The sequence below is a fragment of the Halichoeres trimaculatus genome, unplaced genomic scaffold, assembly GCF_033239565.1.
Source record: "Halichoeres trimaculatus isolate MK-OKI-2021-1 unplaced genomic scaffold, fHalTri1.1 fHalTri1_scaffold_18, whole genome shotgun sequence".
In the NCBI taxonomy this organism is placed as follows: domain Eukaryota; kingdom Metazoa; phylum Chordata; class Actinopteri; order Labriformes; family Labridae; genus Halichoeres; species Halichoeres trimaculatus.
In genome coordinates this window covers 26,507,565-26,534,186 of record NW_027437196.1, presented here as the reverse complement: position 1 = coordinate 26,534,186, position 26,622 = coordinate 26,507,565, and the positions used below count along the sequence as shown (strand labels likewise).

Genomic DNA, 26,622 nt, shown 5'->3' with positions numbered 1-26,622 from the left:
AGACTAAGTGGCTAGAGTTCATTTATCAAGGAAATGTGCCAGCTACACTCAGTAAAACTGTGCATGTGTGTGCTAGTCACTTCACGGCCGACTGCTTTTTCAACTTTGGACAGTACAACAGAGGGCTAGAGAATAGACTGGTCCTGAATCCAGGCACATTACCAACCATCCACCAACAAACCTCAGACCCTGGAAATATGAGTGTTTTAAATGCTGTGTGCTGTGGAGCAGATGTAAGAGCTTTTCCTCAGTGTCCCCCTGTCTCTGTGTTAGCTTCAGGATGCTAACTTTAGCTGCAGTTAGCCTGTTGTTTTAGCCTGTAATGTTACGGTTAACAAGCTTTGCTGTTGTCTAAATATCGTTCACTCAGAGCTCGTGGCGCCGCTCTCAGTGACGCTGAAGCGCGGGGCGGTATCAGCTGTGAACGCTCAGAGCGTTCTGAACAGAGGGGCTATGAGAGCCTGGAAACAATGCTGCTGTGCTTGATTTATTGGCTTTTTGGACCAAAACATGTTACTACCATTTCATGAAGACATCAATAATCCATATCAAACTGCAGAAAAGAAGCAGAATATGGGACCTTTGAGAAATGTTGCTGTGCGTCATACATCTCCATTGTTGGATGTAGAGCAAACACTGGACGTATATCACTCAGATCATGGATGGGGTGGGTTCTTGTGGCCCTATTGTTGAAAAACGCACGGTTTATTGTAGTGCTGCAACTATCGAATATTTTAGTATTCGAGTACTCTACTGAAAATTACATCAAGTACTCCAGTACTCGGATGAAAGGCATTTTCGCATACTTAAACAGCAATTATTTTTCAAATGGATATTTGTTTCAAGCAAGTGTAAAATCAAGCCACTTTGGCTGATAAATTTTAAATTCTGGCCACATATGTGACATTTTAACTAGGAATAAGACATTTTTTTAAATATGTTGAGTCTCTGCAGTGTTCAGACTAAAATGATGATCTCTGCTGTGTTGGAGCACATATAGCTCCATTACTACTTGATATTTGTACCCTTCTACCCTTGACACCTGCCCAGTTAGCTCTATTATGTTTTTGTTTTTTAATCTTCTTCACTCTTCAGTGCTGTGTTTTGTAGATTATCTACAACACTAAATCAGTAATCAACTAATTTGCATAAAAAGTCATTTTTATGTAACGGTTGTGGACACTGAAGGAGAGAGGAATAACATCGTGTGAGGGACAGAAAGCATATGATATCACAACAGTGTTTCCCCTGGGTTAACAGTTTGGGGGGGGGGGGGGGGGGGGGGGCGGCCACGTTACGGCAGCTGGGGGTGGGGGGTAGGAGCGCAGGAGAACGAGTGTGGCATCTTCACGGAGAAAGCATTGGAGATCTTTCTTGTGGTGGTGTGGTTTATTTGTCCTTTATAGGGAATGAGCTTGTCTGTGTGTGTAAATGCGCGCATGTGTTCTGTCTGTGAACAAGTTGGAGCAGAACTTTGCCGTGCGCTAAAGATCACGCGCTCTTTCGCGCACTGTGAAATTCCGCGAGGAGAAATGTGAACCCAACGATGTAGAAACGACATGAAATTAGATTAGTAACATAAGGCTATTTTATCTGTTAGATTAAAAAACAAGGTATGGACCTGATTCATGAGAGAGGGAACTCTAAATCACTTCTGCTGTGATCTGGCGCTGTATGGAAAATAAAATTAACTCGACATTCAGGGGGCGGAAAGTTGGGGAAACACTGCAACCTGTTAATGTGTTTACAGCTACAAATAAACTTTGTTTGGTTGACTCTTTTTGAGGTGTTAAAATATCGATCCTCCTGCACTATTCATTCATACGCAGTCTGCGCAGTCACACTGGCCATTCAAGTCGTGCCATACTCTACCCGCCTGCACAATGAGGCGCAGAGAACACTGCTACAACTTCAGTGACTTTTAGGCTCATATTAAGTCGTTTAGGTGCGACACAGCCCTCTGACACCCCCGCTGCTGTTTAAAATGACTGTTGAGAGAAGAGGTCGCAGCGATCGTATGTCATTGATCATATGGAGTATCCGCATTTGTGCGCGTGTGTGAAGTGGACCGCGCTTAAGCTCACCTCTCCTAAGGTGCCAAAGAGAAGTGAGTCACACTGATCAAATAAAATGGACTGTGAAGAGTGTATGAAAACAGTTCAGATAGCCAGTGTGACCGTGACGAGAGACTGCTGCGAGCGACACGTCTGTGTTTTATGAGTGAGTGATTTTGGGTAGGGGAGGGGCTCAGCACGTGCGGCTCGTTGACAAGCAGCTGATGCAGATCAATATATGCTTTCATATCGGTCTCCAAACTCCAAAAAAGAAGCTAGACTTGTTTTCAGTCACTATTTTGAAAAAGAGGTAACTTGAGGGGTATGAAAACTCTCTAAATATAGCGTCAGCTTTATTTGTTATATCACTCTTTGATCTTTTTTTTTTTTTTTTTTTTTTTTTTTTTTTTTTTTTTTTAAATCAACGATTCTTCGAGGCAGAGAAAATCCCCCGAGCATTTTTTTTTGAGTTATTGGAGGTATTGTTTCAGCTCTAGTTTATTGCTGGCTTCATAGCCAAAACACTTGCTAAACTGCCCTTCTAGTTGGCAAAATACAACTGCCTTCTTGGGTGGCGAGAATATGCCAAATGTGCCTTTTCTTTCTTTTTGCACCACCCTTTAAGCCGTCTGTGCACGTCACTGAATCAAACCACCAGTCCAGTAGTAATATATTGATGACTATTGAGAAAAGGATGAAAATTTGCTAACTAGGCCCGCAACAGTAGAAGGATCTTTACATATTATTTACATGTTACTGGACGTGTTTCTGTTATGTCACGACAGGTAAATTAAAACTGAATCAACTGGAAAAAAGGCCAGCAGCAGCTGTACACAAAGTGACCTGGGAATAAAAACAAAGACAGAATACTACTATTGTACTGTTTATGTGGTGATCCATATACTTAATCACCTTTGGAAAAAAGTTATCTTCATGGGGCCCCAGCCTTAAAGCATACCCTGATGTACTGATTTGACTCAGAGACAGAAGCAATAAAATCAATATCGTACTATAAATATTCACACTGGAGGGATGAATAAATATAGGAGGTCAATTATAATAGACTCATATTGCAGTTGGTGGAGATGCCCCCTGCTGGCCATTAGAGATAAAGCAGTTTTATGGCACCGCTGAACTTACCTTTCAGTCCAGCAGGTCTCAGGTGACCATATTCTGAAATCCCAGACTCTTGGAAATACTTCAAAAATACCCAAAGATACTCAAAGAAGACTAAGTAGTTTTATAAACCACACGTATAAAACATTCCTTTCCTGTTTGAAGTGATTTTTTTCTATAATGTAAACATAAATAATGCCTCACAATTTGCTAAATAAAAAGAAAAAGGGAGATAGCCTATAGCAAAAAATATATATATATTGCTGTTGTGTAAAAAAAAAAAATCAGCAATGCCTTAGTTGTAAAAATAAAGAAAAACAGGGTTATTCTTCAAGTTTTTTTTTTTTTTTTTTTTTTTTTTTTAAAGAGAGGTAAAAGCAAAAACAATGTCTCAAAATTGGAGAAAAAAAGTAGCATTTTCTTTTTTTTTCTTTAGGTTTTTTAAATTTATTTTATTATCTGTCTGTTTATTATTTTTCTGTCTGATAGTGCAGGCAGTCAGAGCATGTTTTCTGTTTTGATCTGAGAGAAGGAGCGATCTGGGTCTTTCACGTCATGATGCATGCGACATGCATGATCAACATGTTGACAGGTCAAGATATTTAGATCAAAATAATGTCAGTGGTGCAGTGCGGAGGTTAATTATAAATATGAATGGTCTGTAGAACAAGCTGAGCAAAACCCAGACATTTTAGAGAATTTTACAAAATCCCACATAATTATACAACCAAAAAGGAGGACATGTCCAGCAGATCACTCTGTAAGCAAGTCACATTCCCAAATAGTCCCAAAAAGTCCTCCAGTTCAAAGAGTAGGTGCCATCACAAAGTTTAAAGTAATGTTTATTTTTGACTATCCCTGAATTATATCAGACTGTTTTTCTCTTTGCTCAACAAATAAAATGGCTCAGTCCTCCACTCATGAGACAGTTGCTGTGTGTATCAATACCCAAAGGCTTATTTTTAAATTTGGGACAATTTTTCACCTCAACCACCCAAAAAATCTCCTGATGCTCAGGATCTGTAGAGTGGTTTTTTTTTTTTTTTTTTTTTTACTCCAAGTAGGTCCAGGTTTCTCTGGCCATGTGGAACAGCTTAAAGGAAGGAAATTGGATGCTTATTGCTGTTTTATTTATTTAAACTTTAAAAGACCAATATGTATTCATGACAGTGTGAGACCTGGGGGTTTACTCCTTTAAAATGAGTTCCTTTGAAGGCTGATCATGCTTTTCCTCTGATAAGCTAACATATGATGAGAAAGAAGACCTATTTTTAGCATCAGTTAAACATACATCTCGTCCACCAGATGAACAGACGTCTCAATCCCATTACATGTATAAATAATCAGTACTGACGCCATGGTTTAGCTTTCAAAGAGGTTTATTGAAAGAAATATTTTGAAATTTTATAAAGTTCAACCATTGATAATGCTATCACACAATCAGAACCTGGAGCTTCACCACTGACCCTCCAAATCTCTTCAACATTTGATATGAATAATGTATCATGAGCCTTGAGAAGCAATCCTTCAGCAGCCCCGTGTTATAAATCTATGGCTCACTCTGTATTCCAGGGACTGCTGTGGTTTCAATAAATGAGCCGTTCTCAAAACACATGAGAGCAGATTTTAGGACAACACGACACTTTTCATGAGTGGAAAGTAAGATTTTATCCAAAAACTGCTCCCAGGTGGGCTGAAAATAGTCACTCCTCAGACTGTTGCCAATCACAGCTGGTCAAAGCAGAGTTTATAATTTTCTAAGTGCACCTGATTTATCTCTGCAGGCAGTGATAGAAACACAGCCCACATGAGGTAAATCAAGTGCTCCTTGATATTTGGGAACCATTTGTGCCCAGGACTGCCACACATGCATAACTCTGTTACAATGGTCTGCAGCCAAAGATACAAATGAAGAACATAATATTGTATCATCTAGGATCACTATGTTTGCAGCTATTCAGTACCTCTCTCTTCCATAACCTGGAAGTAGAATGTATATATATGTATATATAAATATGACTCTCCCGTAAGCCGGAAGAATTCAGTGTTTCACTCTACACACAGTTTGCAAGCATACAGCAAAAATCAGCTGCTTTGCACGTCAAACCCTCTCATTGCTGGATGATTTTCAGTGCAGCATGCAAGTAAAAATGTGCACAATATTAAAATTTTTAGCTTCATCATCCAAATCACATTTAATCACCCTCATCATCATCATCATATCCATTTCACCATGGACATCTTAGCCGTTCTTTTTTTGTTGTTTTTTTCTCCATAAGGTGATTGTTTCAATAAGAAATTAGAGCAGACTTTATTTATTTAGTATATTTTCCTCTATAGTATTCTGCATTTCAAAGCATGCCAAAGAAATTTTTCAGTTTCTGCATAGTGCTGGCTATACGAGTGCCAAAGAGTTCGATTCCTTTACAAGTAGTAGAAGTTGGTATGTACAGGCAAGTGACAGAGCAGATCCAGTGTTGTGGTACCAAACCCCCCCTCCCCCCAAACCCCCTCCCCAAGTGCTCAAAGTATCTACAAATACAAGACCCCAGTCTGTCAGAACTCATAGAAAGTTGTACAGAGCTGAAAAAAGCTCAGCATTATGGAAGAGCCATTAAGGAAGGTGTGTGTGTGGAGATGTGGCTAAGCTAAGTGTCTCTATCTGTGTGTTCGTATGAAAAGGGGAAAACACTCTAACCTCAGATCCCCCGCTCCCCACCCACATGGTTATTTTCAAAGTGCACCCTCTACTGTTATAATAATATGCAGTATGCATTACATAAATGTATTCTCTAGCATGGAATATTCCACTAAGTTCTACCAACACGTACAAGGTCAAATAAGAAGAGTCGACAACGAGCACATTCTAGTTTTGAGGTCATAGTTCTGAATGTAAAGATACAGTTCAGGCCACTAGGTGACTGTTATTGAACACTAACGACACTCTCGCTACAGAGGGTGAGATGACGAGGAGAGCCCACAGATGAGAATAAATACCCCAGCACTGCACTGTAAAAGAAAGGAAAGAAAGAAAACTCCAATGAGCTTCAGATTCACAGGGCTGGGTTGTAAATCCTTGTGACCAGAGAAAGGGACTGCTGGTGAAAACTGTACCAACAGGTGTCAGCAAACCGGATAAAACACAACAACAAGCCGACAGCTTCAGTAGTGAGGACACCTTGGTGGACTCGGTCAGCTTGTCGAGGTGTTTACACTCACAGAGACTCTGGTATCTTTGTACCGAGCTGTAAACCAGCGTCATGTTCAGTCAACATTCATGTTTACGTAACAAGAATCAAAGAGGGAGAAGCCTAACATTAGTGCCAGGCGAGGGGATAAACAAATTGTGAAAAGGAAGAGTGGGTAGTGTGCTGATTTTCAGACTTGCACAGGCCTCTGATACCTTTTTTTTAGCTTGACATCACAGCCTAAAAAGCTTGTTCACTCCCCTCAGACTGTTGTCAATAAACCCTAATTGTGTCTGAAAGATTGGGGAACTTCACTCAACTGGGGATTGAACTGCAAACTTTTGTCCTTTATTTCCAAAACAAATGCAAAAATGATACTCTTCCTTCCTTTTCACAACTTTTCCCTCCTACACCCAGAATAATCATCCCATGTACCCCAAATCTATCTAAACACTCTGAAATCACAAAAATCCAGCTCAAGTCAACCTTTCAGCAACTTTCATAACATTCATATTTTAACTTTGAGAGCTGAACGTGAGTCCAAACCTCACCAGTGATCATTGAGTGACAGTTTTTACTTGCTTTGGTTGATCGTAAAGCTAAATCTGCACAGACACTTCTCTGAACTCAACCTCTGACAGAGAAATCTGGTGAAACAGGCCACATGCACTTTGTGTATTCACGGTGGCTTTGAGTAACTTTAGGAATCAAAAGGTTGAAGTATTACAGGTTATAAAACTAGTATGAGTCATGTTTGCAACTCCTCCTAAACTTCTACTCTTAAATATTGAATAAATAAGGTGAAAGGTCGAATGAGTGTGCAGCAGGGTTATCCACAAAAGAGCACATCGACATTAGAAACACTCAAAGCCTTCACTCGCTCCGCCCAGTGAGCTGATCATTAACCCGACACAAATCATAAAATCCACAGACAAACACGATAAATCCTACAGCAATAAATAAATACAGTAGCTTAGTCCAGCAAGCAGCAAAATACAATCTTCATACGTCTGCGTTAAAGGGGAATCTGGACAGAGCGATTGTGTCACTCTGTTAAGTTCTTTCAGCGTCCTTCATTCTGATTGGTTGGTTTTGAATCGTGAGACAAAGATAACGAACCCTCTAACATCAACGACACGTTCCTGAGTCTTATAAACATTTGCACTGTTTAAGAAATAAAGTGCTAAAAACGAACGGAGGCTGCTACAAGTCGGAACTGTTTAAAGGACTATTGCACTACGACGGGGTTTCCCTCCTCTGGAGTGAGTCTTCAAGGGTAAGGTCCGAGAAAAGGAGCGGTTTGTTTAATTTTGTACCAAGGAAGACGGTTTTGTTGTAGAATTTATTATCCTTTATTCTTACCCTGGCAACCTCGGTCTAAAATCTGTTAAAAATTGTTGATTTTGCAGAAATTGTGCAGAAAAAACACCTTGAAAAAGGACGAGGGGGTAAAGTTTTACTGTAAAGGGGGATCATTGCACCTGCTCTTGTTATTTCACACATCTTTCTCTGCCCTGAGCTACCTGGACTCCACCCTTACACCAGCTTCTGTCTGAAAACGATGCATCAGCTTGTTATAATCTTTTAGTTTCACAATGAGATAAAGGAAATAGGAGGCTTTATTTTAAAAAACTAAACTAAAGATATTTTTCCCTCATGCAATAAAAATCCTGGACTGGCCTCAGGGGGTGTTTTAAAGCCTACTTCATAAAGGGTTTTTATTTGTGCTGTCTAGACTAAAAAACTCAAACACTCAATTATTTTTTTTCTTGTCAAAACATCAGTAAGGATCATTTTTAGGGCGAATAAATATCTCTAAAATATCAGTATCCAGTGGAGCTCGACGGTGTGGGAGCAAACAGACTGAACGCCATGCTCTGCGGACTGAAAGGCAAAAACAAATTAAAACCAGGACAAACACACACATCACAAGCTCTGGACCTGAACTTATCACACACTTGATGATTATTTGAAAGCGCACACACTCGTCTGGACAGTGTTTGCATATTGTACCTTACATAGAATAATGGCGCATTCGGCTGGTCATTGTAAACTGGCAAACTTGAGTATTTATGTATCACGTGACGAACCAGTATGTACAAGGTCGAAGCATTCTGGGTGCTCCATCAGGTGGACAACGTAAGGACCAATGAAATCTGAGGTAGCAAATTCAACTCAACGAGAATCACTCCACTGGGTTTATTAGCCTCAAGCTCACGTGTGCTTCGAGTTTCAGAAATCAAAGCAGGAAAGGTTTGTAGTCTTTATCGCTTCATACACAACGTCTGGTTCTCCTTAAGGTCACGTCTCACAGCTCGTGGACTTGGCTGTTTTTGTTCTGCAAGTTTGAATGTTTATTGGTTATTTGTGGTGCACTGTTCCTGCGGTAAACTTGTAAGTTTGCCAGTTTACCTGTTAGCGACTCGGCCTAAGCATGCCATACGTTCCTCACTCACCAGCAGGTCTGTACAATATTTCTGATAGGGCAGCTGATATGTTCATCGAGTATATTCATGGCTTTTAACCCTCCAGTTCCTACCCCTGAGGTGCAAACCAGCCAATCCAGTGTGCTCTTGGGAAACGAGGAGCGTGAGCTCCACCTCTCAGGGCAGGACGTCAGGGGGAAGGAACCAATAACAGAACGGGACAGCAGGTTTCCTGTTAGGCCAGCTAACACTACAGTTTACCAACCAGTTTGTGAGTTTATCGGAAGCGCCACGGACATAGAGAATAGAATAATCATCGTATCAATAGGATTTTCAGTGCAAGACGTAAATGGCTACTCGTTTCGTCATGATTCTGTCCATTGTTGTCTTTTCTTGTTCTTGTCAGTCATCCAAAACTGGATACAGCAGTAAAGGGATTCTTCTACAGCTCAGCAGTCATTTGTGTGTGTGTGTGTTTGTATGTGTGTGTGAGGGTGTGAAGTCCTCAGCACACGCCTCAGAGGTTCAGACCAGAGGAGTCTGGGTTGACCTGGAGTGTGTTCATTAAGAAGCAGAGCTCCTCTCTGCTGTGTCTGTGGTTTTGGTTAAAGGTTGTACCGCTGTGGAGTTCAGAAAGCTCCAGGATGTTTCATGAGGAGGGGGAGGGCTTGTTGAAGAGGGAGACAGAGAGAGGGCTCAGCCTTTCTTTGATCCCTCACCCGGCTTCGCCTCCTCGGGGCTGGATGTCCTTCCTTCAGAGGTCAGAGCAGAAGAGTTAGCAGAGAGGATACAGCAGCAGGGTCCCCTAAAGGGTTTCAGGTACAGTAGGTGTCTGTTGATCTCCAAAGTGCCACGAGGAAAACTGAATCAAACATCATCCTCTCTCTGTGTCCCTCCTTCCATCCCGCCCCCTCCTCGCTCCCTGGTCCTTAGCTCCCTCCTGGGTCAGAGCTGTGTCTCTGAGGTGTCCGTGAGTCCAGAGGCGTCTGTGGCTCTTGCAGAGACAGCCTCCTTTGGTTTTCAGGATCCAGACTTGACCCCCCTGTTCCACTTGCTGGCCCGACCCCATCCCCCACACAGACCCCCGGAACAAAGTCTAAGCCTGCTCCTAAGCTTGACCCCCCTGCTGCCCTGCTCCCTAAATCCAGCACTAAACCTGAGCCTACTGCTGGTCCTGGAACAACCCCTGCTCCAGTCCCCAGCCCGAGTTCCAGCTCCAGGTTCTGGCCCAGGGTGTCCAGACCAGAGGGAGCGAGCTGGGCCTGGCTGGTGTTGATCAGAGAAGAGTCCTGGGGTTGAAGGGAGTCCAGAGGCTTGGCTGGGAACTCTTCAAAGTCCTGGGAGTCCAAGATCTGCAGGGAGAGAAACCTGAAGTCAGGGTCAGGATTGAAAACTTAGAGCTGCGTGCCTCTGAAGATGGAGCTAGCTCCATCAGCGTTACCTGCTGTCACTGCGACAGGAGAGGGGGGGAAAGGTTTGAAACTAGAAATCAATTTAAAACTTAACTACCAAACACAAAATATAATTTCTTATTAATTTTTTTAAACACTGTAACATGTATTTCAGTTTTCTTCTTCTTTTTATTATTATCATTATTATTATTAATTTTAAAATTCCATTATCTTTTCTGTGCTTGCATTATATTCTATTACATGTACATTACTTGGTTTTGGCTGTGGTTGTTTTTAAAGTGTTTGAGTTGAGCCAATTCTAAGAATGTTATAATTATTCTTTATGGATACAGTCTGTATCTTCTTAAACTTAATGAATCCATCTCTGCCAAACAGAATAAATTATAGATTAAACCATTTAACATTTGCGAATTGTGGTCTTTTCATGAGCAGAGGTAGAAAATATTTGATTCCACTTTGAGGGAAACAGTGTATGATGATAGCACAGCTGGAGTTCATCCTTTGGATTTTACAAGGCTCTGCTACATAGGAAATATTTTTCTGTATGTGAAAAAAAAGTTGTGTAATTGATGTCAAGAATAGCGTTAACATCTTTGAACCATCCAACCACCAACCAAAAATACAGTGGTCTTTGATCTTCAAACACACATCAGTTAATCATTGAGTTCTTGTTAGCATTTATTCAAATGTTTACACTGCGCCCACTACTTCTGGTGTTCAAAAAGATGGGATCAGTCACAGTGCCAAAGAAATGTTCAAAAAACAGCTGAATAAACATCATGGTGAACTGACTGCTGTCACCTTAGATTTTTCAGAACAGGGATGAGAAAAAACCAAGATAATCACATGTTCAAATTTTTCACGTTTTATAAAAAAAAATTATTCACAAAGCTCTGATTTAATCCACAATGAAGAGTTTCAATTCATCGTGTGTTTTCAAAGCTGAGCTCTGAGCATCACCTGTGACAGAGAGGCCAACGTGTCTGTCTCCAGCGGTGTGACCGGCTGCACCAGTCTGTCTCCTGAACCGGGTCCTGGACCAGGGTACGGTGAGGCCTAAGATGAGAAACAAACAAACAAACATCTTAACACCAGAAAGTTTCCAAAACAACAACACAGCTCTCCTTCATACGGACTCTTGGTCGATCAAATGTCTGAGTCACGCCTGAAGACAGATGTTTGTTACAATACCTAAGACAACGAATGTCACGCACACACACACTCCCACTGTTTGAATGTCTGTGTGTGTGTGTGTGTGTGTGTGTGTGTGTGTGTGTGTTACCTGAGGTGGTGATGAGACAGCACTATAGGCGGGAGGAACCAGGGCCATCTGTCTCTGCAGCAGCTGCATGATGGCTCCGATGTCCGTTGACATGCGGCTCTCCAGCCTGAACACAGAGCACCGCAAATTAATCCCCACATGAAAACACATTTATTTTTAATGACAAATTTATACTTATGCTGTACTCTCCGATATTTAGTGCTTTTCATTAGAAGAAGAAGAAGAAGAGAACTGCTTTTTGTCCTCTTAGGTCTCTTGTTAAACATTACTCTCAGCTAGTTAAGGATTCATCAGGTTCAGCCCTCAGATTTGTGAACCTCTGTGATCCAGTGAGAATACATTTTCAGTGGTTTACAATAAAGTAAAGTTTTGAATATAAAAGTGGGAGTGGAAAATATAATAAAGGGTGAAATGTAAAGCATTTTTCTGCTTGGTGTCTTCAGTTTGTAACCACACCTCAAAATGATAAAAGCTGACATGTGACTTTTTATCATCAGTGATTGGTTAGATGTTCACAATTAAAAAAACTGACCTTTTATCATGAATAAGACAATTTGTGATTGTTTTCAATGCTTATTTACAATCTAGAAAACAAATAATACTCCTAAAACCTGTTTGAGTCAGATCTGACTTGTTTTGACACAAAACAAGAGTGAAAAAAATCAAAAATGAGATTAAATAAAAAAATGTGGTTTCAGTAAATTTTGAATCTGTGAAATGATCCATGTGGGTTAGATCTCCCCCAAAAACAGTAGTAAAACACTGAGCATTGATTAGTATTGATTAGATAAAGTCAGATCAGCTGTTTACACACTGCACACAGATGTGTTGCATTGATTTGCTCAGGTGTGGAGCTTGTCGTGATTTCTTGCTTTGAGCTTTTACTTTGCCTCTACCTCCTGCAGGAATAATCCATTCTAATCATATTCTTGTCTCCATCCTGCTGCTTTTCCCTCACTTTTCTTTTCTTTCATCTTTGTTCCCTACGGGAATAAAAAAAAGTTTCATTTTCTTAAGATTTTAATCAATTATCAGACTCTCCAGCTGGCTCCAATCTGAGGCGTGTGTGCAGTTTTCCAGGACTGTTTCTGATGAGTCTTCAGCTCTTTTAAGGCTCTGCACCCAGCAAACACACACACACACACACACACACACACACACACACACACACACACACCTTCTGCCTGCTGACACACCCCATCCCGCAGACGAATCCAGTCAATCATGCGTTAAAACTCTGAGTGTTCAGCTGGAGGTGAAGCAAAGACACACTGCCTGTGATCTCAACCAGACCTGACAAAGGAGGCTCATCCAGCTAAAGGCTACAGAGACAGAAAAAAAAAAGTTCTTTTCCACTTCGGTGGAGACACACAGCTCCCTTCAGAGGCAGCCAGGTAAAAGAAGACTCTGAGTCAAACTGTCAAGAGACGCAGCCGGGCTGTCTCTCTTCAACGACTGTCTGATTCCAAACAAAACGGGAATGAGCTGCAGAAGACAGACCAACTTGCACCCACATCCCAATACACACACGCACACATTCTGAGGGGTACCTGTTTAGCTGTTTCTGCAGCAGGTCGAGACGTGTGTCCAGCTGGTTGCGTTGCTGTCGGCTCAGGCTGTGCAGCGGCGTGTTGATGGGTGGTGGCGACGCCAGGCTGCAGCTGGGAACCTCCTGGTACTGACCGGCCCCCCGGCTCTCCCCCCAGAAACTGAAGATGTTGGACACACCTGAGAAAGCGCCTGAGGGAGGGATGAAGAGGAAGAGTGTGTGTGACTCACTGCCCTGTTCAAACATGTCGTCCTGTTGTAGTCATGAGCTCTACTGTCATCGAGTGTTTTCACCTGATAGAGCGTTACAGGTGTTCCCAGTCTTGGGGTCTCCATCTCCTTCAGTGTTCTCTGTTAAGTTCATGGGCGGGGCCTTAGCGTGTGGCGTCTCCAGCATGGGTGGAGGGGCGAGTCTGGCCACAACCGGCTCCTCCCCCTGTGAGAGACGTGGATCCAGACTTTCAGATCTGTCTCTGTTTCTCCAACAGTGAACCCACAAAACAAGCAGCCATAAAGAATTAACCAGAGCCGCGTTCATACCTCGTCACCACTGGAGTGTGAAGACACGGAGCTGCGATGAGCCTCCCACTGACGCTTCTGAGCCTCCTCCTGTTTTTGGTTGTTGGCTGCTTCTCTCTGTCTTCTCCTCACAGACTTATGGGACTTCTTCTCTCCAGCATCTGCATCATCTGGACAGATGTGTGCGGGGGAAGAGGAGGAAAGAGGGATAGCTTTTGAAAGATGAACACTGTATTTCCTGAGAAAACTCTTCTTCATGTGTCGGTGGATTGATCGGCTGCACTGAGAGATGTGTTACCTTTTTCTGTCCGTCTTCGGAAAGACAACTTGCGTCTGCGTAATTTGTTGAATCCCCCACAGTTTGAGTCATCGCTGCTCGGGGAGCCTGGGATCATGTTGGTCTGAAACAAACATTGGTATCGAATTACCTTTAGTAAAAGATACACTGGAGGGATGTTTTCTGGTGAAACCAACCACAATGGAGAAAAGAAACTGTGACCAAGAGTCTGATGAAAGTAAAAAATGATTTCTTGAAGTAAAAGTTGATATTACTGCTTTAATACTAGAACTCCTGTAGTCTTCACATTTCAAAAACCTTTCAATGGTGCCTCTGGATCAGTCACTGGATTCAAACTCACGTCTCTGAGGTTGAAGGTGATCTCCAGGTTGTTCCAGAAGTTGTCCGCAAACTCAGGATACATGTCGAGCACCTCCAGAACATCTTCTCGTAAGATTTTATGGAGGTCACAGTAGGTCAGAGCCCGCACGTCAGCATTGGATTTACCTGCTCGTGAGTACAGGTTGATGGGCTCGCCAAAAATGTCGTTTTTCCCTGAGGAGGGGTGAAAGAGAGGGGGATTTTTTTATCATTAAGAAATTTGAAAGTGACAAAACTAAACCAAAGTCTAAATATAAGGTCTCACTAGGCTACATTAGGACTTTTCACAGGTGGTTTGTATAAAGAAAAACGATTCAGAGTGCAGAATCAGAAATATTTGGGTCTAAAAATGTTGTTTGCAAGTCAAAATAGTCTGAATATGAGAAACAATCCTGATAAAACCTAGATCCTGATCCTGCCACAAAACATCCTGACATGTTTTCTCCACACCGCCCTCTAATGGAGAACACTGTCCTTAATCAGAAGTAGAGTTTGCTGATGTTAAGGCAGCACGTAACACTGCAGAAAACTGATCATCTGGTATCAAACCTCACCTAAGGTACAGGTGAGGTCCTCCTTGATGTTCCCAGAGCGAGACTCAAAACAAGAGGGGACAGAGCTTTCACGCCAGCTGCTCTTACACTCTGGAACACTCTGCCTCTAAATATTGGGTCTGCACAGACCATTGACCTTTAATATCAAATCAAATAAACCTTTAAATCACTTCTTAAAACAAACCTTTTTGCACTGGATATCTGCTCCTATAAATTATTTTTATGAAATATTTGTTTTATTGATTCTTTTTTTATTCATGGTGTTTTTTATTGATCTTGTTTTCAACCCTCTCAGGGCAGACGTTGCAGATTTGCAAGAGCTAATTGCTAGTTACGTAATTACACCACATCCTCATTTTATGAGCCTTTTTCCTCAGAAGTACCACTGCAGAACTTAGTTGTGCATTAGCAACAGTTTCCCACTATCCCACCAACTGGCAAAGCTGTGTCACTTTTAACATGGCTGCCGCCTTGGTTTCACCCAAACAGATTTTCAAAGCAGCAGTTTCATGTAAGTTATATATATATATATATATATATATACTAGATAGATAGATATAGATATAGTTACAGATATAGATACAGTACACACCAATTAATAGATTTTATCTCCTTTGAGTTTTTCCCTAGGGGTAGCTTTATTACAATGTTGCAACATCCCAGAATGCCTTGCATGTGAAGGTCTCTCTCAAAAAAGTCTGAATTGTATATAACTACCCCATGTGATATTTTTCCCAAATATGTGTTTTTTCTGTCACTAAAACTTAATTTAAGCTTGAAAGGGTTAATCTTGTGCAGCACTTTGATGAACTGCACTGTTTGAAAATGTGCTACATAAATAAAGTTTTACTTGACTTGACAGGTGAGATTTGATTTCATCCGTCTGTGAAGATGGAACAAGGATGTTTGAGCTCACTGAAACTGATTCGTTCAAAAAGAGCATTCAGATGTTACTTTAACAGTTAATAGGTTTGTCTGTAAGAGCTGCTGGTGCTTGGCCATTTTCATGAAACCAAAACATTTGGACACCTCTAACTTCATTTATAAAAGCTCCAGAGCACCTTTGACTGAGCGTGGTGACTTTTAGGGGTTTTGATATACGATCATCTCACTCGGGGACAAAGGAGATAAATCTCTCTTGTCCTGTTTCCACATTGGAGTAACACTCTCGGCTCACCAGCAGATGGCACAACCAGCTCATACACATTTACATTTAATGAAGCCACAGTCTGACTTCTGGCTGCTGAACACTTAGAAAGCCATCGCAAGAGATGTGTCAACAAAGCGCCATTCCAGTCGACCTGCAGCTTTCAAACTCAGTTTATCTCATGTAATAGAAATCTTTTCGAGTCATGTCTGTGGTTTCAGTTTTTCTAATCAGTAAGTGATCACACACACGCTCACACAGGAGCTTAAAAGGGAAAGTTAGATGTGATTAAAACTCAAACTGTGCTCATGTGTACCTAAGATAGCCACCACCACGTCTCCTCTCAGTATCTCGATGGATCCTCTGGAAATGAAGTACAGGGCGGTGAGCACGTCCCCGGCGTGGACCAGCGTGTCACCCGGGGGCGCGTGGGTGGTCTTGAACTTCATGGCCAACGCCCTGAGGCATCCTTTGGTGGACCCTTTGAAAGCCTTACAGTTCTGCAGCAGCGTGCGGTTCAGGTGGAGGCAGATATCGGCCTGCAGACACTCAGGGAAACCTTTCAGCACCTGGGGAGAGGAAGCAAGGACACGGAGACGGAGAGGGACAGAGAAGGAGGGAAGGTAAAGGAACAGAAAGAACAAAAGAGGTGAGAAAAGTGATAAACTCAACAAGAAGCAAAAGGAGGAGGAGGAGGAACTGAGAGGGAAAGAGCGCGGCTGCAGAAGTGTTGATACGCTCTGTTAGCAGCCAGTGACAGATATGAGAAGTCCACAACATTAGCTAATGTCACATAAATGTCACAGATTATAGACGCCTTAAAAGGAATGAACTTTACTATCCTTATCCCAACTACTCAACATTTATGGGACTTTTCACTGTTCTACAACCATGTCAGACGTTAGCCTGCCTGAAGTAGGTTAGCTTACATTAAGCAGAGGATATTAGCCCTCACAATCAGAAAAGTTCGGCTGTAGAAATGAATCTTTAATGACTGAAACCTGAGCACAGGAAGAGAATCAGCGGTTTGGGGCTCTCACTCTTAGAAAGACGCTGTGTATGGAGTTTCACAGTGAAATGATTTCATGGTGTATTTCAGAGGGCCTGCCGGAACAGAGTCAGCAGGCCCTCTGAGTGTAATTAATGTGAAGAATTGGTGAAATTTTAATGAGCTCACTGTAAGCAAGGGAAGCCCGGCTCTTTTAAGCGGCAGGCTGTGAGCTTCTCTTGTAACTCTCTGGCTGACTGCACCGAACAGAACTGTACCTACAACACCCACACTGTGTTTCTGCCTCTCCATCGCTCTGCTTTTCATCTGTTTCCAGCTACTCTCTTCATTTCAGCCTTCACTGGGCTCTGCTTTCTGCTCATTTTCGGCCAATGGCCATTACACCTACCGTACTGCTCAAATTTTTACAAGCCCCATTGCTCGGCATCTCTACCCCTGGACTCTTTTACTCGTGAAATGAAACACTCTTCTTTTTCTCTCACTATTACTTCTCTCCATCTCTCTCCGCTCCACACGCAGCGTGAAGAATGACTCTTCCTCTTTTTCAAAGTCAAGCATATAGAAAGATGTTAAAAGAAACGGCATCCTCTGCATAACCTTTCACATTCCTCTTTAGAGTGTCTGAATCAAAGCCAGCTTTCATTTGATGTACACAGCACTTTTATTTACTTTAGGTTCCAGGTAAAACCTCCAGACGTGCTGAAGTCAGATTTCTGATACGGCTCCACTTTATCTGTGCATTTAACAAACGCTGAACCTTCAAGACTGTTCCTGTTGAATGTTTGCTGTCAGGATTTATTATCCCGATCTGTTCTGCAGCTTCTCTCTTTAGAAACACAGCTCTCATATGTAAAAGTTTCCTGTTATAGAAAAGAAAGCTGTTTTTATCCTGTTTAATCTGGTATTACACTGAGTATTTGGTTAAAATCCTAACTGAGAATTTTAGAGATCTTCACCAGACTTGTTGAAATAATGAAGTCACCACATAAGGATCTACTAACTGTTTCATGACATATTAAAGGGGTGGGCCTCAAACACCAAGGTCTGCCCATAGCCCCTCACCCAACAAGCCTCCAGAGAGCTGACCAATCAGAAGGAAGGGGGTTTGTGGAGCAGAGAGCCTTAAAGGGACAGTAGCTAAAACAAAGTGTTTCAGATAAAGGCTGAGAAAAAAAAGGATTTTCTTTTTTTGAGCTTTAAATCATGTAAAGTTACCACGAAAGTACTAGAGGGACAGAACAAAGACTGAGGGGCCATTTACATGACAACGGTTTTAGGGTGAAACGCAAAAGTTTTGTTGCGTTTCAGCCTTACGTCTCCACGGAAACGGCGTTTTAGCCAACCTAAAACGCAAACTTTTGAAAACAGCCTCCAGAGTGGGATTTTTCTGAAACGCTACCGACACCATTGCCGTGTTAACAATAAGCCAGCGTTTTCAGTGGAAACGCTAACTTCACACTCCACTTAGCGCTTCACGCATACAACAGGACAACAGTACTGTTGTTACGATCGTCGCAACCGTGTTGTGCTTGTGCTGCTCAATCTGCTGAATCTACTGACTGTCTTTAACGAAATGAGCATCTGTCACTCCACTTTTGAACTTGGTATTCACCAATATACCAGATGATCGGCCTAACTCTACTTCAGAGGAGATTTACTAAAAGTGGCTTCTGGACAAGACAGTTATAGCTCTGACTATGGGCCTGGTGTACTTACTACAGCGTTTTTAGTCCCTCTGCGTTTCCGTGTTAAAGCAGATTTTTGCGTTTTCACTGTGCTTTCACTTCGTTTTAATGTTTTCAGATGAAGCGTTGTTATGTAAATGGGGTCTAAAAAATGAAGGTGACATGACTCTCAACAAGGCGTGGGTTTGTTTTGAAGATCAGATCTTCTTTTTTGCTCTACATTTTTTTTTTGTTCGATACAACGGGACAAGGTAAGGTATTTCTCAACAGTTGTATACAGCTATTTTTTTAAATGTGACAATTTGCAAACTTTGCAAGTTTGTACCATAGTTTAGTATCTGACTATATGTTGTGTTGCTCACAGCCCAGTGCTCATTACATGTCTGTAACGTGTTAGTAAATCCTGGTTATGACCTGCCAATCATCCACCAATCAGAGCTAACGTAACCTCACTCTTCATTTTATTGATAGACTCTCAAGTTTGAACAGACCACTGCAGAATAACTGCTGACTGTGGGTTGGAATGAACATTAGCACAAACAGATTAACCTCTGTGTTAGCCTTTAGCTTGTGCTCTATCTCTCTTCTGTTTATCTTTCTTCTTCTCTTCTGTCCTTTTTCTGTCTGACAGTTAGGCTCCTGTGTCCACCATCACTACAAAATAATCACAGAAATCGTTCTCAGCAGAAAACACAGATCTCTCTTCTCACTACTAGACTCTCTTTGCCTGCATGGTGAAAATCAGTAAAAAGTTGAGTCAAAAGTTGAGCCAAAAAACATACGATTGAATAAGTTTAGAAAAGTCAGATTTTTGTATGTTGAAATTAAAATAAATAAATTAACAAATAAACAAATAATAATAATGCTATTAGCAAAGCAATAGATGATAATAGTCAGAAAACACAATAACACTGTTATGCATCAGGATGATTGATTAATGGGATTCAAGCTCTAAATCAAAGACCATGTTAAAAAGTGTTTGAAACATTTGTGTTGAAACATTTTGAAGACATGTTGTCTGAGCACATCTGAGAACATCTGACTTTGACAATGTGTCTGACGCCAAACCACAGTCCGTATGAAACATGAACAGAGTCTCATTCATTAATTAACTAATTTTTTCCAAAGCAGAGTACGTTCACTCAGCTGCGACGCCAATTACACAAATCTATGCACAACTCTGAGTCATTATATTTAAAAAACAGACAAGTTTTAACAAATTCTCCCCTCTGCACAGTGTGTACAGATTAAGAAATAAGTCTGCTTTAAAAACAGATTTTTAGGGTCCTCGGCCAACGGAAGAGGGCACCTTCTAGCAAGCTAGAAGGTGCCCTCGGCCGAAGGCCGAGGGCACTATTGTTCCTGCTGCGTTTCTTTTTTTTTTTTTTTCTTATTATTATTCCGTCCGCGCTTTGAACGCTAATTTGACCCCCTAAACATGCTCAAAAACTCACCAAAATTGGCACGCACCCCTGAATCGTGAAAAATTTTCGTTTAATACCAAACATGACCCCCTACATCCCATAATAAGCTCAATAGCGCCACCTAGGCACACGCTAAGGGCCCTAGCTCGGGCTAGGAATGTCGTAGAGAGATGAAACCAACACCAAAACGCTCGTGTCATCGAGACCCAAAAATCATACGCTGCTACCCTGGACCCATCTCCAACAGGAAGCCGGCAATTTGCCCGCCAAAATAAAAAAAATTTTTTTTTTAAACCTTTCTGCAAAAATTTTCTCCTCTAAAACCAAAAATGGTACAGGTTTGAGACTACCATCACATGACAGACCAGACCCTGCTCTACAAAAGTTGTGGGGGAAGTTGTTGTTTCGGGCCCGGTTTTCGAATGGCGAGCCCTCAAAGTCGCCGACCGCTTTTGGCCAATTTAGGATTTCTCCATGTTAGCAGATGAGGAGAACAGATTTCAGGTCAAAACACTCACTACTAGTACTTCTACTAGTGCCGCATTTGGGCCTCTAGACAAAAAACTAAAAGTCATAGAGCTTTAAAAATTACATGGTTGGATTCCTGACAAAATTCCCTACAACCATATGATATTTTTACACAGATTAAGCCAACATTGTGGCCTACAGGACAAGTAGTTCAGACATGGCTCTGAAATAAAAAAATCCATTTTGAGCACTCTTTCACCGGTGTTGTGACACATTAGGGCTTCTAGAGAAAAAAGTATAACTCGTACAGCTTTGAAAATGCCAAAAATGGATTCCTCACAAGCTCTACTATCAAATATGATATTTTTGACACAGATTGGGTTAAAATTGTGGACTCTGTGAGGATTTCTTTACATTAGATGCCTGATAAAAACTCCCTCCAGGCACTAGTCACACTCGTGTCACGCTAATTAGAATTCCAAGCATGCAGCTGCTGGTGATGTCACTCAGCATAGCAGAGGATACGTTGCCATGGTATCAACTGACTCCCAGACATCCCATAATATTCTCTCAGAGCCATTAGGCTCACTTTCACCCTATGCACACCAAAACAGCCCTAACTGGGGCTAGGAATGTCGTAGAGAGATGAAACCAACGCCGAAATGTTCGTCTTATTTTGTTGGACACATTGGAGGGAAAACCGGCAGGAGCCCGAGGACCCGTCTAACGCTGCTTGCAGCTTTTATTAGGGTCCTCGGCCTGAGCCAGGGCACCTTCTAGCAGGAGCTAGAAGGTGCCCTCGGCCGAAGGCCGAGGGCACTATTGTATTCCGTCCGTTTCTTTTTAGGGTCCTCGGCCTGAGCGGAGGGCACCTTCTAGCAGGGCTAGAAGGTGTCCTCCGCCGAAGGCGGAGGACACTATTGTTCCTGCTGCGTTTCTTTTTAGGGTCCTCGGCCTGAGCCAGGGCACCTTCTAGCAAGAGCTAGAAGGTGCCCTCGGCCGAAGGCCGAGGGCACTATTGTATTTCGTCCGTTTCTTTTTTTTTCTTATTATTCCGCCCCGTCAATGAACGCTAATTTGACCCCCTAAACATGCTCAAAAACTCACCAAAATTGGCACACACATCAGGATCGCGTGAAATTGCAATTTGATACCAAACATGACCCCCTACATCCCATAATAAGCTCAATAGCGCCACCTAGGCACACGCTAAGAGCCCTAGCTCGGGCTAGGAATGTCGTAGAGAGATGAAACCAACACCAAAATGCTCGTGTCATCGAGACGCAAAAATCATACGCTGCTACCCTGGACCTATCTCCAACAGGAAGCCGGCTATTTGCCTCACAAAATTAAAAAATTTTTTTTTTAACCCTTTCTGCAAAAATTTTCTCCTCTGAAACCAAAAATGGTACAGGTTTGAGACTACCATCACATGACAGACTAGACCCTGCTCTCCAAAAGTTGTGAAGGAAGTTGTTATTTCGGGCCCGGTTTTTGAATGGTGAGCCCTCAAAGTCGCCGACCGCTTTTGGCCGATTTAGGATTTCTCCATGTTAGCAGATGAGGAGAAAAGATTTCAGGTCAAAACACACATTCTACTAGTGCCGCATTTGGGCCTCTAGACAAAAAACTAAAAGTCATAGAGCTTTAAAAATTACATGGTTGGATTCCTGACAAAATTCCCTACAACCATATGATATTTTTACACAGATTAAGCCAACATTGTGACCTACAGGACAAGTAGTTTGGACGTTTCTCATAAATAAAAAATCCATTTCCAGCACTCTTCCATCTGTCTTGTGACGCATTTGTGCTTCTAGAGAAAAAAGTAAAACTCGTACAGCTTTAAAAATGCCAAAAATGGATTCCTGACAAAAATTCCTATCAACATGATATTTTTGACACAGATTGGGGTAAAATTGTGGACTCTGTGAGGATTTCTTTACATTAGATGGCTGATAAACTCTCAGTCTCCACTCTGTTTGGGGTTCTGTCACGCTAATTAGAGTTCCACTCATGCAGCTGGTGATGTCCTTCAGCCTAGCAGAGGGATACGTTGCCATGGTATCAACTGACTCCCTGACATCCCATAATATTCTCTCAGAGCCATAAGGCTCACTTCAAGCCTACACACACCAAAACAGCCCTAACTGGGGCTAGGAATGTCGTAGACAGATCAAACCAACGCCGAAATGTTCGTCTTATTTTGTTGGACACATTGGAGGGAAAACCGGCAGGAGCCCGAGGACCCGTCTAACGCTGCTTGCAGCTTTAATTATTAGGGTCCTCGGCCTGAGCCAGGGCACCTTCTAGCAAGAGCTAGAAGGTGCCCTCGGCCGAAGGCCGAGGGCACTATTGTTCCTGCTGCGTTTCTTTTTTTTTCTTATTATTATTCCACCCGCCCCGAGAACGCAAATTACACCTCCTAAACATGCTCCAAAACTCACCAAAATTGGCACGCACATCAGGATCGCGTGAAATTGCGATTTGATACCAAACATGACCCCCGACATCCCATAATAAGCTCAATAGCGCCACCTAGGCACACGCTAAGGGCCCTAGCTTGGGCTAGGAATGTCGTAGAGAGATGAAACCAACACCAAAACGTCCGTATGATCGAGACGCAAAAATCATACGCTGCTACCCTGGACCTATCTCCAACAGGAAGCCGGCTATTTGCCTCACAAAATTAAAAAAATTTTTTTTTAACAATTTCTGCTAAAATTTTCCCCTCTGAAACCAAAAATGGTACAGGTTTGAGACTACCATCACATGACAGACTAGACCCTGCTCTCCAAAAGTTGTGAAGGAAGTTGTTGTTTCTGGCCCGGTTTTCGAATGGCGAGCCCTCAAAGCCGCCGACCGCTTTTGGCCGATTTAGGATTTCTCCATGTTAGCAGATGAGGAGAACCGATTTCAGGTCAAAACACACATTCTACTAGTGCCGCATTTGGGCCTCTAGACAAAAAACTAAAAGTCATAGAGCTTTAAAATTGACATGGTTGGATTCCTGACAAAATTCCCTACAACCATATGATATTTTTACACAGATTAAGCCAACATTGTGACCTACAGGACAAGTAGTTCAGCCATTTCTCTAAATTACAAAATCCATTTTGAGCACTCTTCCACCGGTGTTGTGACACATTAGGGCTTCTAGAGAAAAAAGTACAACTCGTACAGCTTTAAAAATGCCAAAAATGGATTCCTCACAAGCTCTACTATCAAATATGATATTTTTGACACAGATTGGGGTAAAATTATGGACTCTGTGAGGACTTCTTTACATTACATGCCTGATAAACTCTCAGTCTCCACTCTGTTTGGGGTTCTGTCACGCTAATTAGAATTCCAAGCATGCAGCAGGTGATGTCATTCAGCATAGCAGAGGATACGTTGCCATGGTATCAACTGACTCCCAGACATCCCATAATATTCTCTCAGAGCCATAAGGCTCACTTCAAGCCTACACACACCAAAACAGCCCTAACTGGGGCTAGGAATGTCGTAGACAGATGAAACCAACGCCGAAATGTTCGTCTTATTTTGTTGGACACATTGGAGGGAAAACCGGCAGGAGCCCGAGGACCCGTCTAATGCTGCTTGCAGCTTTAATTTAACTTGGTTCTTCTTTATCTTTAATGCCTCTAGTGGACACTTGAAGAACTGCAGATGTTGAAAGCAACACTCTGTTCTTCTGATCAGAGCTACACTCACGTAATGAAATTATCCGCTAAAGAGCCACTTCAGAGGAGTCTTAATGTCCTGATCATCCACAGGAAATATATAAAACGTATTTATAACTCATCCGTCCTTTTTAAGTGTTCATATCATCTTCAAAAGTGCTCTGATGTTCTCTCCATCCTCATGGATAAAAGACGCTGCAGCAGAATGAATCGGTCTTAGAGGAAGATGCACAGAGGGATCTATTCCACACAATGACTGGAGTAGATATTCACCAAATTATGTTTCACTGAGACCCAAAAAAGCAACAAAACAAGAGAAAAGGAGGACAAGAGGAAATGTATTCATATCCTTTCATTATTTTTGTTTCTATCTCTGTTCATTACATGGAAATGCAGCAGGATTTCAGTAACTGATAGAAATATTTGAAGATATTTTCTACTGCTGCTTTTAAATCTGCATTTATAAACGTATTTATGGAACAAAAACAAACCAAGTGAAAGATAAGAAAAAACAACAGTAAAAGGTTAAGATAGTGAAAAAAGATATATGACATGATTCAATTCGGAAACCAAAATGAGATACTAAAGCTCTTTCATTGTTGCTCCTCCACAGAGTGCCAGGACTGTTTTTTAAGGTTTACAGCATAAAACAGCTTGAAAGACAGGAAAGATGAGCTTTGGGTGGTTTTAGAGGTCAAACAAGAGTTCAGTGCATGGTTTTCAGGATGTACATTCTGCTCTTTCTGTAAAATGTGGATTAAAGAAGATTTCCACTGAGTCTGACACTCCATTAAACCCTCACATGTACAGAGGCTAACATGTTACAGGGCTACATGTGCGTGCATTTTGTGGTTGCATGCATGTCACATATAAGTCAGAGCCTTCATAACACTAACACAGAGAAATAGAAGATGTGATGGGACAATGCATGTGCATGTGTGTGTGTGCAGCATCTTCCTATAGGCTGTGACTCAGGGTTCAGAAAGAGGCCAACAAGCATGTTAAATCCACTCCTTCAACCCATGTGAGTGTGTGAATGCTTATGTGTGTGAGTGTCAGTGTGTGTGGTATTATTTACATGTGTGACACACTTCTTCTGTAACTCATAGAATTCAAGTTGTGCATCTGTACAGTTGATAACTTTCCTAGAATGTTGCAAACACAAAGATAAATGTCTTTGTGTGCATGTGCATGTTCGCATATGTGTGTATGTGTAAATACATGTGTGTGTGTGTGCGTGAATATAATGTATGATACTCACATCATTCCTATTCTCTCTGATGGTGTCGGACCATGCATGCTGAGACAAAGTCTTCACCTCATCCTATTAACGTACAACGCAGGCTCAACAATACTCCTCCAGCCTTCTGTGTGTACATGTGTGTACATGTGTGTATTCATGCCAGCACTCACTCATGAACATGAACAGACTGGGTATGGACACACACGGGGTGATGGGAACTCACAGCGTTCATGTCGATGCCGTTGGTGTAGGACCAGGCGTGCTGGAAGTACTCCTCCAGCCTCTGCCTGAGCGGGTTGGGGATCTGGTGGAAGCGGATGAACTCTCGGACTCGGAGCATCTGCGTGTGGTACCGGGCCGTCCCTGAGTACAGCCGCTGGATGATGGCTGACACATTCCCAAAGATGCTGGCGTACATCAGGGCTGGAGGGGGTGGATAGAGAAAGGGTGAGGGTGTGATAAGGAGAAGAGGAGAAAGAAGAAAAATGTACTTTCACATAAAGTATGAACACGGACAGTGCTCAGATACACTGATCCGACCCTGTCTTCTCTTTTTAAAAAGAAATGTTTTATTAAGCTTGACACTCTTGGGTCTTATATTCAGTAAAGCATGGACTGCTGTTGGAGAAAGGCCCGGGAAAGATGGAGTGAAGACAGAAAGAGAAGAGAAGGCTCAGCTCGCTAATGGTAAAGATCTATTAGCATACATCAGACTGTTGTTAAAACAAGTCAATACAGTCGTAACCCTTGACACACACCATCTGTTAAAGATGATAAACAATACACACAAAAAGCCTTTTTTGGACCACTTAATGGGATTAAAACAGTCTCCACGGCATTTATAACTCATGAAATGTATGCATAAGTCGTGGAGAGGGATTTGTGTCTGTAACTCTATATCTGTGTCTGAGTAATGTCCCAAAAAAAGAAAAAAAGTATCTTTGCCTGTAATTTACAACTCATGTGTTATCTTCCTCCTGTAAAATCCAAATGAGGCCACAGTTATTCGCCCCAGCGCAAGTGAATAAAGTTCACTTTGGTTTACAAAAAACTACTTTTACACCAGGAGCCACGTTGTCATGTTGGATGACAAAGCCATGACCAGTTAAAATCCACCAGAGAATCATCGTTACAGACGGTGTAAGAGGAAAAGAAGAATCTGAAAAGGATTTGAGTATCCGAAATGATAACGAGTTGTAAATT

General features: G+C 42.0%; 1 protein-coding gene across 1 annotated transcript in view; it reads right to left on the bottom strand.

Moving 5' to 3' along the window:
• Window positions 1-4,552: 4,552 nt before the first annotated feature.
• kcnh2b (potassium voltage-gated channel, subfamily H (eag-related), member 2b) overlaps window positions 4,553-26,622 on the bottom strand; it is a 434,397-nt gene continuing 412,327 nt past the window's right edge. Inside the window, exons 13-22 of the mRNA XM_074692997.1 lie at window positions 25,643-25,842; window positions 16,221-16,473; window positions 14,184-14,377; window positions 13,844-13,946; window positions 13,567-13,715; window positions 13,321-13,462; window positions 13,029-13,218; window positions 11,479-11,584; window positions 11,157-11,252; window positions 4,553-10,136 (exon numbers count right to left, since the gene is read on the bottom strand). Of these exons, the coding sequence (XP_074549098.1) occupies window positions 9,714-10,136; window positions 11,157-11,252; window positions 11,479-11,584; window positions 13,029-13,218; window positions 13,321-13,462; window positions 13,567-13,715; window positions 13,844-13,946; window positions 14,184-14,377; window positions 16,221-16,473; window positions 25,643-25,842 (1,856 nt within the window). The 3' untranslated portion in view covers window positions 4,553-9,713. The remainder of the gene's footprint in view (window positions 10,137-11,156; window positions 11,253-11,478; window positions 11,585-13,028; window positions 13,219-13,320; window positions 13,463-13,566; window positions 13,716-13,843; window positions 13,947-14,183; window positions 14,378-16,220; window positions 16,474-25,642; window positions 25,843-26,622) is intronic.